The following is a 17,682-nucleotide window of genomic DNA, read 5'->3' on the forward strand; positions in this document are numbered from 1 at the left end:
ACCACAGGAGGGAGGGAGGAGATGAAGAGGAGCATCGGGGAATGAGTCTCGCCGAACGCATTACTCACCTTCTCCCTGAAGATGGCGCTGCGGCGGGAGGCCCGGTGGCGCCCGTTTCCCCGGCGACAGCCAACCGGGAGCGAGGACGCACGAAAACGGACGGTCGGCTCAGTGACGCGGTGTGCCATTGGCTCGAGCTGGCGGACCAATAGGCGGGCGGCTTTGCGAGCACGTGCTGAGGAGTGGTTTTGGGGGGGGGGTGTGTGAGTGACGGGGCGGCGGGAGGGGGGAGGGGCGCGAGGGAGGGTCTGAGCCAAACCGTTGGCGGAGCGCGAGCGGCGTCGGTGTCGTCGGCGCGGGCGGCCGCAGGCAGGAGAGTCCCGAGCGGGAGCGGGGCGAGCGGCGGGCTTCCCGGGTACACAGGCCCCGCAGCCTCCGTGAGGTAAAACGTGAGGTAAAGAAACCTTTTTTTTTGAATGTAACGCGACCTGACCCTGATGCGACGCGGTGAAAGTTGGCTTTGGGAGAGAGAGAGAGAGAGGGAGAGGGAGGAGGGGGCCCGGGGCTGGTGATGGTGGTGAAGAGAAGAGAAGGGGAGGAGGCCCGAGTCGCTTCCCCACCACCACTCGCCCCCCCAACCCCCGGCGAGTGCACCGCCACCTCTTCTCTCCCCCTCCGGTGTGTGTGTCTCCCTATCCCTCTCCTCGCCGCCCTGTGTCCCTCTTCACTGTCTGTCTGTCTGTCTTCATTTCGTGAACACCGAACGAGAGGGGTTCCCCTAACCACGGGAGAGAGGCGGGGAGGCCTGGTACAGCCCCATATCAGATCTCTAACCCCTGATTATGCTTTTTTTTGGGGGGGGCAAGACACGGGGTTGCTGCTGGAATCTGAGCCCCCCCCCCTCTTGATGGTTAGTGTAATACTCCCACCGAGAGGGTTGCAGCTCCCTCCCTCCCTCCCTTCAGTTTTATTCAACAAAAATAGACCCGAGAGTTTTGTGTCGGTGTCACATACTCAACTGTTTACTCACTCGAACACGCCATCTCTCTCAGCTGGAACCCGCCTCAGCGGCGGTGGTCGGCGGTGCGAGTGTCTGTGGGTATTGTGGACGGTGGTGGGGCTGCACAGTGAGTGCACCTCCAATCATCAGCATCAATCACCTTCGCGTTTCTATATTGTTTAGCCCCAGTGATGATACTCAGTAAAATAAATCGGTGTCCCCACCCTCTCTCTGAGTTATATGTCTGTATGGGCGGTCGACTTTTGTTTGTGTCTCTCTCTCTGCTGTCTTCTCAATTCTCTTGCCTGCACTCCCTCCGAACCATTACGTTTTTGTGTGTGTGTGTGTGTATTCGCACAGTTTGAAGTCTTTGTTGGTAAAGATAGTTTCCTTTTAAAGGGTGTGGGGGGTGGTCGGAGAGAGGGTGGGGTGGGGGGGGGGACCGATTTATTTTAATGAGTATCATCACTGGGAAAATATAGCAATTGAGATGTGGATAGCTGACACGTTTTCTTATTGAGTGTGACTGGTGACATGTGCAGTTTGAGTTTTTTTAACGAGCATTTTTAGAAGAATATTTGTATTGCTGTTGTTCTAAGCTTTTGGTGCAAAGTTTTAGAATAGATCCTAGAAGGCACAACTATTGATACATTGATGATATTGGCTATATAAAGATTTACATAAATCCAGAACCACTAAGTTATCATCCAAATTGCAAACTTATGTGGACTTGGAATATCTAGATCATAACTGGCAGTGGTCTTGTGTGAACGCTGTAGCTCAGTGGTTAGAGCACTTGCCTTGCAAGCGAGAGACTTGGGTTCAATTCCCGGCAGGGCCTAACCTTAGGTAAGTTTCCTTACTCCACATGCCTGATAATAATCCCTCAAGAAAAAAAATTGGTCACTTCAATCCACGACTGTTTGTCATACACTGCTGTGCGCAATTGGCTGCTGTGTTTCGCCCACAAATATACAATTCACTTTGCAGTATATTCTGTGAAGTGCTTTGAGATGTCTGGAAGACGTGAAAAGCGCTATCTCAAATGCAAGGATTATTATTATTATAAACCCTTCAACTTGTTGACATATCAGTATAAGTAATGGTTTGTTACTCGTTATTAAATATAGTCCTATTGAAACTTGCAAAACGTTAAAATTACAGATGCACGTTAAAACTGCAGGCCACATCAAAATATTTTATGAATATAAACAAAATGTGTTCTATTAGTGTTTGGCTTGATGTATTGAGGTTTTTTTGATGTTCCAAAATAAATCCAGATTTTTTTTACTGAAAGTACAAGGGGAAGTCCCTGGTCTCCCTTCTGATTTTCTCCTATTTTGTGACAAAAAACGTCAAAATATAGATCTGGAAAAAGATTATATTTTTATTATAAAAAAGACTGTAATGGTCCTTATCTGTAAGTATAACTAATTGTAGTAACATGGGCAAGTATATTTTGTTGCTTGTATGACCTTGTACCTGTTTAGAGCTTGAAGTAATTTAGATTGTGTCCATTGTATGGATCCAACAGTTGAATTTGTAAAGTGTTGAAATAGTGAAGGCTGCTTTACAATGTTAAAACTGTAATCTGTAGGCTGCAATCTGATAAACTAGTTTTGAAAATAGAACTAGCCGCAATGTTAGCTATATAGATGGAACTGTTACATTGCTTAAGAATTAGTGTATATTGGAATCCCATATAAAGTAAATATGAAAGTTAAGACCATGTTTGCTCTTAGAAATATAATTGGAAGAGAAAGGGATAATGGGGCAAAGAAAAATTGTGTTGCATTACTATTTTACAAGCTGTTATTGAATTTGAATAGTTTTACTATTGTGCAGTGCGAGTTGAAGTTTTTTTTTAAAAAAATCTCGTTCGGATGCACTAGCTGAGGAAGGCATGGGAATTGCCAAATATGTCACAATATTGTAATATATTGGATGTAATATAAACTATGGTAGTCTACCAAATTATTTTTGAAAGTCCACACAATTCTAATTTAGAAATAATGAAGTGAAAAGTGCTTAAAGTGAGAAAAGTTAGGAGAGCATTCTGTTGGAATATCCACTTCTTATGCTGGTTTGAAATATAGAAACTATATGGATAGAAAAACATCTACAAAAATGTGTAACATTACACTAGTTCCCTAGTCATTTTTAACCATGTCTTTGTGATATTGACATAATTGATAAATAGTGCTCTATTATTTTGTTTCTCATGAATATAATTAACAAGCTTGTTTTGAGTAGTTTACAGCAGAGAAATTAGTTGCAAATAAAATCTGTATTGCATCAAAGTAAATGCAGTATGTATATTTCATCCGATTGAGACAATATGCTCCCATCTGTTATAAGGGAGCTTTATTCATTTAAGAAAAATAGAAGTTAGAGGCAATTCATTTTAACAGTGCATTTATCACACTTTTGTTTGAAACCATTAGTACATACAGTTGCTTACAATTACAGTAATAAGAAATCTAAACTTGTGGGAATTTAGTATTGATAGTTACATATTTTTGTTTTTATAAAAAGTGTGATTGCCAGGCTACACCCAGTGGTTTAGTGTGAAACGGCACTAACAGTAAAGTATAGTTCATGCTACACTGAGCTAGAAGGTTGCAGGTTCGATTCTGGCCTGTGCTGAGTTAGCTCGTCTTAGTCAGAATGCTAAAATAGATTTGTGCCTGCTTAGATACTGTCTAGTCTTCTAAATTTAAGACAATTTAATCATTATACACGTGACTTAATTTGGTTGAGTCTCAGGATTTCCAATGCCAGAATAACTTATCCCCCAGCAATTGCTTACTGTGCTTATTTAAAAAAGAGTATAAAGTGTGAATAGAGCATTAACCACTGAGTACTTTTTTTCCATCCCCAACTTAATCATTATTAATATCCCTTTAAAAAGTTTAGGTTGTAATAACAGTGGACTATTTATTTATTTATTGTAGCTATTTCTGCAGGATGTCCCAGTTATACTTGTTTATATTGGGTTCCTGCTCAAGAGCAGCTGATGGACACAATCCAAATTGAGAGCAAAGGATATTGTATGGCTTCTGTTTCTAATTATTTTGAGTATTTCATTGCTATGGTCAGTTTATAGTGTTTACTACTTTTCCAAAAGTTTGAGGTTGGATTTTGTACTGTATTCAATGTTGATAACTTCCTTGAAATAACAAGCTAATCATTTTGTTCTGGAGCAAGATTTATAAACTTTTTTGTATTACAATTGTACTGTCTTTTAAATTCCTTACATTGTACATATGCAAGATAATGTATAAGTGGTTCGACAGAATAGGCGGTTTTTGTTCATGGCGTTCTGCTTTTGAGGAGGTGAATTCTTTCCCTTTTAATTTCATATGGTCATTTTGTTTTTTTTGTTTGTGTGAATGCTTACTTCTGTCAATTCACAGTATTAGGAAGAAAGCTTAGTAGTTTTCAGATCTGCTGTGATTATTGTGGGAATACTAAAGAGCCATTGCTCTGGTTCCGGTTCAGTGTTATGTGTAGTTGAATGTTCCATCATTCTTTGGCAGAGGGGTTTTGGGCAAGACGTGAAGAAATGAACATATCTTGTATTTTTTGGAGGTGTTGACCTATATGGGGTTTTTAGGAGGAGGAGGCCATTTGGCCCATCGTATCTGTGCTGGCTCTTCGAAAAGAGCTATCCAAATCAATCCCACTCCCCTGCTCTCTCTCCATAACCCTGTAAACATGTCCTCTTAGATATATACATTTTATATCTAAAGGTGTTGATTAAAACCTACTAGAGAACCAAAGAAATAAACAACAAAGTTGACTAAACTGGCAACAATATATAACCTTGTTCTGTGAACCAGTTGTGATGATGCATATATGATTAAGTCATCTTTATCGTTCTATCAGAAAAATGTGTATCATTATGGTTTATGGAGTTATCAAAGCACAATTCTACAATTGAGGCCCAATGTAAGTGTGTTTTAAAGTTTTGAACATTAAATTGTGGGAGTTGTGAAATGTTCTAATCTTTGTGGGTGCAGGACTTGATTTAGAAATGCTTGAGTCTTGGACAGAGGACTGACGATAAATGTAGTCTGAACCGAAGTTTGTAATTTGTCTCAACCATAGCAATAATGACTGGTGTAAAGTTCCTTCTTATGAATGACCAAATGAAGTGCACAGCAGTCATTGCTGTGCCCTCAATAGATTTTTGTCGGGTGCCTCTTGCAGAGTAAGATTGGATAGTGAATAACCGTGACACCTTTTAGTATAAAAATTCTGCAGTGTTTCTTAAAGGTTCAGCTGATTTGTAGTTGAGAGTTGCTGTATGTTATGAAACTAATTGATTGATTTTGATTGATTATAATCACAATAAAGGGTTATGTTGACAGGCTCGTCACCTCATAACCCTTTTGGGACTACCGGAGATGGGAAGAAATACGAGAAAATAGCCAGCCACATTATTGATTTTGGAGTGCAAACAATCTGCAATACCCCAGAAACCAGTTTATTGCACTACTGCTGAAATGTAATCCTTTACGAACATTTAGGGTAAATGTTGAGTGTGAAGTTAAGGCACATGTTTTATCGAAATGTTTAATATTTGCCTTTATTGGAAAGAAGAAATGTATATCTTTTTACATGCTCTTTTTACACAGTCCCACTAAGTGTGTGAAGAGTTATAATACATGACTGTATTCCTCTTAGTGTGGGCAGAAATTAAAAGGTGAATTGACTCACGGCAGCTAATATTCATAGTTTTCAGATAAGTCCATGGATCCATTAAAATAACTTGGAGCCATTACTTTTCTTGGATAGTCTGATTGTATTTGACTGGATAACTAGAACAAGAAAGTAAATTGCGATAGAGCATATTAACTTGTATTTAGCTGTAGTATTTGTCAACCTAACTACTTGATTTTAATGTAAAATATTTAAACGTATTTTATGAATAACTTAAATAATAGCAGTTGTATCTTTTACTATCTTTACTGAGTGTGAGAATCTAACCAGCTCTGTGTATAAAGTAAATCCAACTCACTTTCCAGCTGCTCCGTTCCTGCTTCCCTTCACAGTATGTTTTACCAAAACTCTCAGTGTAGTCAGGAATCTGGCAGTGAGTGCTCTTCTGAGAGAAGTGGTAGGTTTAACTGTCTTTAAGCTTTGCTTTCTCAGTTTGATGTCCTATGAACCTCTCTAACTGGCTTGTAACACTAACTCATTTATTGAAGGTGGCAAAGAAATTATGGTAATAGCTTCTGGCTATAGTCATCATTTTAAAACACCAGAGATAATTCACAGTTTATTAAAAATACTTTTACTAAATGTGTTTTTGTGAGTCAAGCCCTACTTGCCAGCCTCTCCAGCTCTATCTTCCACAAGCTTTAGCTCATCTAGAATTTGACAATTTGCATTCTCGCCTCCATTAAGCTTTGTGTGCCATCATCTCCGGCCTGAGCAAACTCCACTCGGATCAACTTTAAGATAATCACTCACGTATAAATATCTACCTGCTCTTGCCACTACCAATCTCTGACCTTCGACAGCCTCTTAGCTCACCCTCCTGATCATCTGATCTGTTCTGAGTTCCTCCCCCCCCCCCCCCCCCCCCCAGCATTCAACACTTCAGCCGCAATGCCTCGATCTATTCTTGCGAAATCCGTCTGCCTCCCTCCCTTGATCTCTTTAAAAGCCTCCTGCTAATCAATCTTTTTAATCTACCTTCAGTCGCCTTTCTTCTCCCCCACATTCCCTGGTTAGTGTCCAACACAATGTCTGTAAAACACTTTGAGAAACATTACCTGAAGGTTGCTTTGTAAGTTGTTTAAACTTTATTTAATTGTGGATTAAATTGCTATATAAATTACACATTATAGCTAAGAATGTTTTTCAAGTATTAGATGAAGGCAAAGAACATTAAACTTTAAAAATGTTCCCACATCTCTGAACAATTTAACCCCTATGCCTTAACTGTTATTATTTCTACTCTTTGAAACGTCCCTATTGACTCCACTCTGCAGCATTCTGGGGCAATACCTTCGACATCTTCACAATCCTCTGTTTAGAAATGCAAATTGAAAAATGCATTCCTTAGCTCTTCGAAAATGCCTATTTCTGGCATGTTTCTTTTAAAATGTTTGTGTGTGTTTTCTTGAGGAAAAATAATAAAATGGACTGGTTTGTGTCCCAGTTTTAGTGTGTTACTTAGCAAATTTACAAATAAACTTGAGAAAGGTCTAAGGGCAGTTAGGATTTTGGAAGTTTCTCTTATGGATGTGCATATCCTCTTTTTGTTGTTGTGGTACTTTAACTTTAACTGTCAGTACGATTTTATTCTGCCAGCGAGTAAGCCTAACAAGGAAACTACTCAATATACTAAACCAGATTATGCAGATATAATGTTGGCTAATATAAACCATTTCCATCGGAATTGCTGGAACTGTGGTTTGTTTAAATAGAGAGGACAGTGAGTTTAAGAGCCACTATAGTTCTTTTTAAGTGAAGTCATACAAGAAGAATGTTTTTTTTACCAAATTTATTCCTAGACTGTCTGAAAGTTATAAAACAAATGTTAAAGGACCAGAGATGGGGTGGGGTAGAAGAGAAATAACTGGTATTTCTCTCTTCAAACGTGTTTAATCTGATGAAAACACAAACTTCGTTCCTTTACAAGTACTAGGGTTTACAGTCCCTCGTCCAACATCTAAAGTCTACAGCTGAAACATTGGTTTCATTTGGAGTTGTTACAGGACAACTCCAGGAGAATTAATGAAAAATGATATATACAGGGTGACCAAAAAGTCACTATACCATTACAATGTCTAATAAGTCTTCAAGAAATGATGATGTATTTTTGTTTAGTAATTATTAAAATAAACGGTATCACGACTTTTTGGTCAGCGTGTACTAGTAAACAAGTTGAGGACATCCTGTTACCAATAGCATCAGCTGTGCCATAACTCTTCCATTTTCTTGCGATTGCAATAAATCTGAAATTGTTGATGGAATTATTAACCCAAGTAGCTTTAATAATAGCTTTGGCTACTTTTGAAAACTAGGCAGAGTCAGAAAAAGTTCTGTTTTTGACTAAAGTATCCATTTTAAAATTTCCAGTCAATTGTATCTGGCGGTGGAAGTGTGTTCCTTCATAGTGGTACAGAATTTTGATCTGTGCGACAGAGGGGTAAGATGCGTCCAATGCCAAAATACCCAACATATTCCAATGACAGCAATTTTGTTTGTAGTTGTGATAGTCAGTAAAGGAAGTTTGGTTATACTGTATGTTACAATTTTAGCACATTGTTTAATTATTCGGTTAAGGAAATCTTCCAGGATGTTACCCATCACTGACATTAGTACATAAATATATATTTTTAAAAACATGGTAGGATATTGTAACTATAATTGTGGAAACCAAGTTATTTTATCTGTTTTAATATTAAATGCAATTTAAATGAATGAACTTCTGTATTATTGCTATATATATACATGATTTGAAGCATGTTCTCTGAATTTAAATGAGCATCTTTAATTTTAAAAGAGTTGTTCAATTTGCTTTGCATTTCATATTGAAGGCTATATTCATGTGGACCAAAAATCTTTCAAATTAAAATTAAAAATGATTCTGACTTAACCGCTACCTGATGTGTAATTCAACTTCTGTACCTGTTTTTGGGAGTTTTTTTTAAAAAAAGTAGCAACCCAAAAGGTTTCAGTTTCAGTCTGTTCTGAGTTAGCTGATCTTGGCCTCTGTGTCTGACTAAGGACAGAGACAAAAATAGAGTATTTGCTGGAGATTTCCGGTGAAAGGATTGAACTTAGCTATGATCCCTACCACTCTTGAAAACTTTATTGTTGAACTAGGTTTGCACATGATAGGTAGTGACATGGGCGAGGTACTAAGGGACAGCACAGTCGAACATTCATCTGCTCTAAATAGCGCAAAGCTAAACAGGGCAGTGCCGTTACCACTGGGCCACTGAGACCCTTTATGATCAATCTCATTCAAGCTTTGAATCAGATCATATTTTGCCACAACTTCAGTTCTTATTTTTGATGGATGCCATGATTAGAGTTATCCTAAGCTTCAGTCTCTCTGTCTGATTAGAAGAGATGCTAAACATTCATTTAATAAGTTAGTGGTGGGGGGTAAAGGTCAGTACCTTTTTTTACATTGGCAGCTGCTCAGCAATTCTGGAGAGGAGCTCTATACTGTCATGTGAAAACAATTAACACTAGAGCAGACTGGGTATGCATGAACCATAAAAGAAAAGATTTTGAGCTTAACCATGCATTACACTGTGGTGAGTTTCACTTGGCAACAGTATTGATTAAATATGGTCAAAGTCTCTCTTTTTGAATGCTTTTTTGTTTTTTGTAACTTTGTGAATCATCTTCATTTGTTCTATATTCGTTAAGCTTCAAGATTGTAATCGTTCTAAACATGTTTTTCTTATTAAATCATAACCACAGTTTTCAACATGTGTTTAGAGTGGTCAGAGAGCTTTCCTCTCATGCATTAATTACTGTATTTACATCCTCTTTCTTCTAAAATAAATTGTGCATGTTCCAGAATAGTTAAAGGATTGACACATTACTTCTGTTGTTGCCAGTTATTCAATTTTCAATTTATGTACCAAAATCTGACCTGTGGTAGTTTAGCATATTCAAATCATTAATAATAATAATAATAATCCTTGCATTTGATATAGCGCTGTTCACGTCGGGAGGACGTCCCAAAGCGCTTCACAGAACACACTGTAAAGTGAATTGACTGTATATTTGTGGGCGAACGCGGCAGCCAATTAAAACAGTAACCATATTGAGTAGAGTTTTACAGGATATGACAGGCTCCCAAAAGCTAGGAAAATTAGTTAATTTTGTAAATCTAGATTCTGTATAAAAAGGTCATAATTACAAGTTTACTGTAAAAGATGGGGTGGGGGGGGGGAGAGATGTGTGAGGTGGTACCTTAAAAGCTCGGTGAATAGATGTGCTGCATTATACTGCCATGTGCAGACTAGAAAAGTCTCTGATTTGTCCTGCTCGCTAATCAGGACTGGAATGATAGTGGAACACTACAATTGGTCTCTGTGTGACCCTGGGAAGGTGGTGATGTCAGGCAGTTTCTGCTGCTGATTACTATCCAGCAACACTTGCTGGGACACATGCTTGTGTCAAGGGTTGAGCTCAGTTGTGATGTCTTCAAAGTCAAGACTTGTACTGGAAGCACAGCCCACGGTAGCAGAGAGCTAATCACGTCAGTTCACAGCTGGCATTATGCATTGAGATGTCGTCTGTGGTTTGTAGTGTATAATCCAGGGCAATGAACAGAAGCCAGTCATTGAGAAGACCTGGAAGCAACTACTTCCAGAACAGCAAGAGTGAAAATCAGTAGTTTAAATAGCAGAAGGAACAATATGATTAGTTTACCTTAAATATTACATTTCTATTCAATTTTTATGGGATTAAACTTTTGCTGTGAGCCTGTCGAACAGTAACTTTCAGAGTTGGCTGGGTTAATTTTTCAAGTGTGCTAACAGGCTTTCACGATGCTTGTGTTAACAAACTGTGGCGACACTGTAGACAGTTAACAGATGTAGGCTCCAGATAGTCTGTCTCTCTCATTTCTATCTCCTCTTCTCCCCCTCCAGCTAACGATTTAGAAATCTGAAACTAAGCAAATATTCTGTCACTTTACTTTATTAATTTCTGCAATTCAGCGATGTATACATAATTAGTTTCATTGTGTATACTAACCTAGCATTTTCAATAGAGGTATGCTATGTAGAATGAGTATGTGTTTGGAATATTTTGCCATAGCTGTTCATATTCCTGTTGCCTATGTATTCTGAATACTTCTAACGAACTGGCTGAAATCAGAAATTTTCCATGAGATGAATTTCAGGTTTCCATGCACTACGGTACAGTGTGTTAGCATTCCAACAGCAGACATCAAAGATCTGTTTTTTGTTGCCTTAAAATAGAACATAAACTACTTAAATACTTTCTTTAGGTGTGATGATCCACACTTGTGGCTTATAATGGTGTTATTTATCCTAATGTTTCTAGACATGGCTGGACAAACATCTGAAGAGATGATTCTGTGCAGGATCTACACCCCCTGGAATTCAGAACTGGTGAATCTGTACACAGAATGCTGCACTGTTTGACCTGAGAAGATGGGTGTTAATGCATCTAACTACCCTCACTCTTGCTCCCAGAGGGTAGGGGGCTCACAGGCTCAGCAAACGTTTATAGGTATGTTCTATTCTAATTAAAAGGTAATCTCACAGTTACTTTTAACTTGTCTGGCTTTTTAGGGCTGATGGCTTGGCAGCATTTTAAGTCTCAAGTCTGCCTTAGATTACTGCAGATCTTCCAGGTTTTGCTAAAATATCTCCTAAGAGACACCACTTACCTTCTCAAGGAGGATGTTTTTGGGCTTGGCATCTGTATCGGGTGAGAGGCTGGACTCAATAGGATTCAAACCAGAAGATTTACTGCCAACTGGCTGAACCACTTTGTCCTAGATCATAATTTGTTAAGCAAAGACCTTTTGTGATTAAAATATCTGGTGTAGCGTTGATGGTTTTGCTTTACCTTGATTGCACTCAATTTTTTTCATTTCTTTTTATTTTGGTTAATCATTGTGACAAGAATATAATATCCTATCGTCCCTCAACCTTCATTTCTCCAGTGTGAATAATCTACTGATTTAACAAATTGCTGACAGTAAGTTTAATTAACCACTTGTATAAAGGTGGTTTGATCGAATAATTTAATTTACATATTTAACCCGTTATTAGTTAACAAATATTTTCCTCTTATGTAATTTTACACATGTCATTGATAAATATTAGTATGAAAGGATGTTTGGTGTATATCACATGGAAACTCTGAACGTTTTCTCTCGCAGGAACATCATCTTACTTGCATCAAGGATACGGATGTGAATCAAAATTATATAGTCTTGACCATAGCCACGAGAAACCACAGGACAAAAAGAAAAAAAGTTCTGGCCTCGCGACACTAAAAAAGAGATTCATAAAAAGGCGCAAATCCAACCGATCTGCTGATCATGCAAAGCACATGCGGGAGCTCCTATCTGGATGGGATGTAAGGGATGTAAATGCATTAGTGGAAGAATACGAAGGCACTGCGGCTTTAAAGGAGCTTGCACTGCAAGGTAATTTGGCTAGACCCGAGTCACGGACGTTGCACAGAGATCTAGCCGATCTTTATGAATACAAGTACTGCACTGATGTAGACCTAATATTCCAAGATACCTGCTTTCCTGTACATCGTGCCATTTTGGCTGCACGGTGTCCATTTTTTAAGACTTTGCTCTCGTCTTCACCTGAGTATGGTGCGGAGATTATGATGGATATAAACACAGCTGGAATAGATTTGCCCATGTTCTCGGCATTGCTACACTACCTGTACACGGGAGAATTTGGAATCGAGGACTCCAGGTTCCAAAATGTTGACATCCTAGTACAGCTTACTGAAGAATTCGGAACTCCAAATTCATTAGATGTTGATATGCGGGAACTTTTTGACAGCATGTGCTATTATGATGCAGTTCTCAGCTTTTCTTCAGATTCTGAGTTGGTAGAAGCATTTGGAGGAAGCCCGAGTTGTTTAGACGAGGAACTTTGTGGGCATAAAGCGATTCTTTCTGCACGTTCTCCATTTTTCAGAAACCTTCTCCAAAGACGAATAAGAACTGGTGAAGAAATCACAGATCGGACTCTACAGACTCCAACTAGGATCATACTAGACGAGTCGATCATTCCAAAGAAATATGCAAAAGTAATTTTACATTGTATGTATACTGATTTAGTAGATTTGTGTCTGGTGCTGCACTGCAGCCCTTCTGTAGGGAGTCTGAGTGAAGTTCAGGCATTGGTTGCAGGAAAAGGCAACATGTCGAGGGCTGAAGAGGCAATGGAGCTTTACCACATAGCCCTTTTCCTGGAATTCAACATGCTTGCTCAAGGTGAGTTTGTGCTCAATGTACTGAAATTTAACGAAATAAATTGAGTGCGATTCTTTGATTTTCTTCTAATTTACAATGAATTTGAAGTTGATGAGAGTCGAATACTTCTACGTTTCATTTCAATATGAACTATAAATTTTAGATGTTTTTCTGGTATACACGTAGCTATTCGTACAAAGTGCCAACCTGTGGCAACTAATCCCACACAATCTATTTCTGGAGCAAAGAAGCTTGCACATTTGTGTTTTTGAACTCCCTTTTATCTGAAGGAGTTGCTATTTTTAACTTTGGATAACTCAGTTACAAGTCATCATTGTTTACACTCCCAATGTCCTAAAAGCTTGTAATGTAACAGGCCTGCTTCATTTGCTTTTCTACTTTACGTGCTGTTATCTTGTTTGCTAACTCTAGTCTTAAGGTAGAAGATATTCCTAAGAATGTCAATTATTCTTGAGATTACAGCTGAGATCCAGTTGTAGCAATGCTCGAGTGGGGAAGTTGAAAATTGGCAAAGAGGCAATCTCAAAAATAGACTATTATTCCACACATCAGCGCTCATTGTCTTTTAACTGATCACCAATTTCTGCATTGTACGACGAGGCTTTTTCTCATGCTTCCAAATTCCCATTCTTCCTCCTGCCCCAAGTCCGAAATACTGTCAGAATTAGGCCATACTTCTTCAAGTTCCAACATAAGTGACCTTGCTTGTTGGTTTCCACTTCACAATCCTTCCACACCAATCTCATTTACAAGAAATGTGTTTGAGGTTTGGGAGTGTCTAAATGAGAAGTAGTAGAAATAGAGCAGACAGAGCAATATTCACAGGATATGATGTAAAGAGTAGTGACGGAGGGCTCTTGTTTAATAAAAATCGGTAACAAAATATCTGGAGAGAAGTTAAGAACTTAAAGTATGATAAATTAACTGGAGCAATGAAAAATATTGTCTTATTGATTCATTGGTTAGTCCAGTTCTGTTCTAACATTAAACACAGAAAAAAATTGACTGGGTTTGTCATTAAAAAATAAAAATTGATCATTTTCTGTTAAACGTTAAGATGGTATATCAGATTTTTGTAGATAGTTTAGTTGCTGCTGGGACATTTGCACCAATCTATTTGATTCACTAGATGCGACTGAACAAATGTATATGATCCAAGGAGAAATATTTCTGGAGTGTGGAGAGTAAATTGTACAATTTGGAAGTGCTAAACTACGTGTGCAGTGTGGGATGTGGATAGTGAAAGAACAAATTGTTTTGGTCAGGAAAATTATTCTATAAAGAAGCTGCGGTGCACATTTTATGAGCAGACACGAAAGAAACTGACGCAGTGTCTGTCGAAAACTGTTTTCAGTTACGCTGACAGCAGATCTTTACCCCGATGAAAAACAATTGGGGCAGAATGTTCATCACATGAATTTCAATTAGTTTTTTTCCAATTTAATTGTTTTAAATTCTTTACTGTTCCTAAATAGAGATTCTTAATTGCACTGTTTTCCCGACTGTCAAAAAAAGTAATTCTGGAAACAGTCAGCATTTTCAAAGTTTAGGCTAGATTTATTTAGGAAGTAATCTGATACAACCATTTCCTCTGAAATGAAGCAGTCACGTCATTGAAATGCAGGATATTTTTTCTTTGGCAAGCTTTCGTAAAAACCGTATGAGAATAAAATTGCAAATATTTTGTGAGGGGAGCATTTATAATCACTACAAAAATGACAACCGTTTCTGCTTTACGATAATAAATATTCCTTGTTCTATATTTGCCACAAAAACATTACATGCCAAATATCCGAAATTCTACAACTCTTCTACATTCTACAGCTCCGGCCCTGCTCCAGGTTTCCTGTCCTACCATCGGCAGCCAGGCTTTCAGCCTCTCTGCCCCCAATCTTTGAAACTCCATCCCACAATCTCTCTGTCTCGCCACCTTCAAGACCCACCTCAAGACCCTCCTCTTCAATAGTGCTTTCGATCTCCCTGTTTTCCTCCCCCTCCCCCCCCCCCCACCAATCTTCCCTGACCTTCAGCTCAGGTCCGTAACTCTGTCTGTCCAACACCTTGTGACGTCCTCCCGACGTGAAAGCACTATATAAATGTAATTTTGTTGTTGTTTCCCTTCCTCACTCCCAGCTCAGGTACCAAGCCATTATTGATAAGCGCCTTGGTACGTCCTCTCAATGCGAAAGGCACTACATAAATGTACATTTGTATTGTAATTCATTTTCAATACTTCACGGACCAAGTTCTGGAGATCGATTGCAAGTTTATATGCAGCAGTTTTATAAATCGTACAATAATCTTCACCAAAATCTTATATTGAGTTGTGATAAACATGTTTTTTATTCAAGGGAATTTATTACATTTCCCTTATTATGCATTAATTAGGTTTCTCCCCAGAGTAGCTTTTAATGCTAATAAATAGAATTTAATGGTCTGTCCTTTCATTTATTAATAGATTTACATATTAGTTGGTATTAGAAATATCATTTTGATTTTTGTTTTTAGGTTGTGAAGATATTGTGGCTGAGAGCCTTTCCCTGGATACCTTAATTTCCATTCTGAAATGGAGTTCACAGCCTTACGGCTCCAAATGGGTTTATCGCCAAGCACTTAATTTCCTATGTGAGGAGTTCAGTTCAGTCATGATCTCAGATGTGTTCTTTGAGCTCAGCAAGGAACACTTGCTTGCTGGCCTTCAGTCAGACTATTTGCAGGTAATTATATTATGCACGTCTTTAAACAGAAATAGAGGTAAGAAACAATAATGTCACTTGTGGAGGTCTTAAAATGCAATGCCAAAGAACCTGTCAAGTGATGTTTGTCCTGTTTTGTTTTAAAGTAACCTCTCACTCCATAACAATATACTTCACATTATACTTGTGGAGTATAAATAGCTGTACATTCTTTTTTAAAATGGATTTGTTGGAAAGAAATCACTGAGAGATAACATTTTGATCTTCATTAGCATTGCTGGAAACCTCCATTTATGGAAACTTGTCATTGATTGTGGAAGGTTCACAGTTTGTGTTGTATTGGGAAGTTCCCTTAAATTTAAATGATAGGCAGGATTCAAGTGTGTTATTAATTTCTTTTCACCTCACATGTACATTGTTTTATTTAATAGTTTTGTGTTTTTCTCTCTTGGTCTTGTGTGTCCAGCCTCCACCTCTGTCAAACTGGAGAAGAGTAAAATTTCCCATTCACGGATTCCATTATAACCAAATTTAAGTAAAATCCTAGAATAATTGCATTAACACCATGAATGTGAGAAATGTTAATCATAGACCATACAATGCCACTACTAAAGATGCTTTTCATAATTTTCAGTGTTATTTCAAAAATGTTCAGTAATAGTATAAATTTGTACAACGTCTGATTTAAGCAATCGGTTATAAAAGAATACTACCCATTGAGACTTAGTCCTGCGACTTTGCAGCGTAATTTGTTGTCTTTGTTGTTGTTGTTGGACTTCAAAAATAGATTTATTTAGAAACTTTTGAGCAAAGTGTAGCTGCTTTTGTAATTGGATAGACACAGCAAGTCAGGAGTGTGCTCTGTTCTGTTTGTTTTCTTGCCTACATATCTTTGCCAGTTGCCCTTTTCTATTTAGTTATTTCCAAGCTAGTCTAGCATTCCTTAGTTTTGAATAATATTGGAGCAAGAACACTACCTCTCTTGTCACATTCAGTTAGAGGTAACGTTTATTTGATGGGGTTTCCTGTTAAGCACCAGGTCTCTTTTTACCTCCTGCAACAAAGTGTGCTTTCTGCTACTTTTTAAAAAAAAAACACTAAAATAGAGGAAGAATAAGTTTCATTGTGTTTCATTTTTCTATCTTAAGCAAAGAGCAAACAACTTTTGACAGTAGTTGAAGGACTCCAGATATTTCAAGTATTGCAAATTTATTCCTGTGCCGCATGTGGCATTTTTTTCTCTCCTTCCCCATCTCTCAATTTCATTGAATTAAGATGTTGAATCTTTCTGGTGAGTGTTACAGTTGAGAATGTTAATTGGTCATGGCGAGTTGCAAACCCATGAAAGTATTTAAAGAGTAGATCTAGATTATTTATTATAATGCATTGGAGGTTGACATGAACACAGGAATAATTGGGGACTGCGAAACTTTCTTTTCACTTCGCATATCCAAATTGGCTGGGACCCTGGAGAGAAACCCGTTTCCCTTTTACAGTATAATATTGAAATTTGTTTGGTGAAGTCATCCTATGCTATGAGCTTGAGTCTCGATGTGGGGCCTGAACCCACAATGTTTTCACACGTGTGAGAGAGTACTGAACCAAATTAACACAGAAGATTAGAAAAATCTTGCACTCCTCATCAGAGTTGATTGTGAATTGTTCATTGCTTTATATTGAAATGTAAATCCTTGATGTGTCCCCACCAGAATTTTCTCTCGAATTATTTTTGGATTTGCTGGTGTTGTGGCAACTTTCTCTTCTCCTCTCCCCAGCTTGAAAAATACTATGTAAATGTTTTCTTCATTGTTGCTCGTATATCATTTCAAAATAAGCAGTTGGGAAAAGTCTGCTGCTGCCAAATTAGTTGCAGTGCTCAGTCTTTGGAAAGTATCCAGAACTCCGGAATTGTTTTTAGGATGGGAAGGTGTCTAAATCAGAGTACTGTAGTTGCTGAATTTACATTTGCTGAAGTATTGACAAATGTATCGAATTGGTCCTGA

General features: G+C 38.3%; 1 protein-coding gene across 1 annotated transcript in view; it reads left to right on the forward strand.

Moving 5' to 3' along the window:
• The first annotated feature begins 297 nt into the window (after nucleotides 1-297).
• The window catches only part of btbd7 (BTB (POZ) domain containing 7), a 28,225-nt gene continuing 10,840 nt past the window's right edge, over nucleotides 298-17,682 (forward strand). Inside the window, exons 1-4 of the mRNA XM_042337860.1 lie at nucleotides 298-454; nucleotides 11,054-11,242; nucleotides 11,901-12,983; nucleotides 15,492-15,700. Coding sequence (XP_042193794.1) covers nucleotides 11,164-11,242; nucleotides 11,901-12,983; nucleotides 15,492-15,700 — 1,371 coding nt within the window. The 5' untranslated portion in view covers nucleotides 298-454; nucleotides 11,054-11,163. The remainder of the gene's footprint in view (nucleotides 455-11,053; nucleotides 11,243-11,900; nucleotides 12,984-15,491; nucleotides 15,701-17,682) is intronic.

Source organism: Callorhinchus milii, unplaced genomic scaffold (assembly GCF_018977255.1).
Source record: "Callorhinchus milii isolate IMCB2004 unplaced genomic scaffold, IMCB_Cmil_1.0 Scaffold9, whole genome shotgun sequence".
Classification (NCBI taxonomy): domain Eukaryota; kingdom Metazoa; phylum Chordata; class Chondrichthyes; order Chimaeriformes; family Callorhinchidae; genus Callorhinchus; species Callorhinchus milii.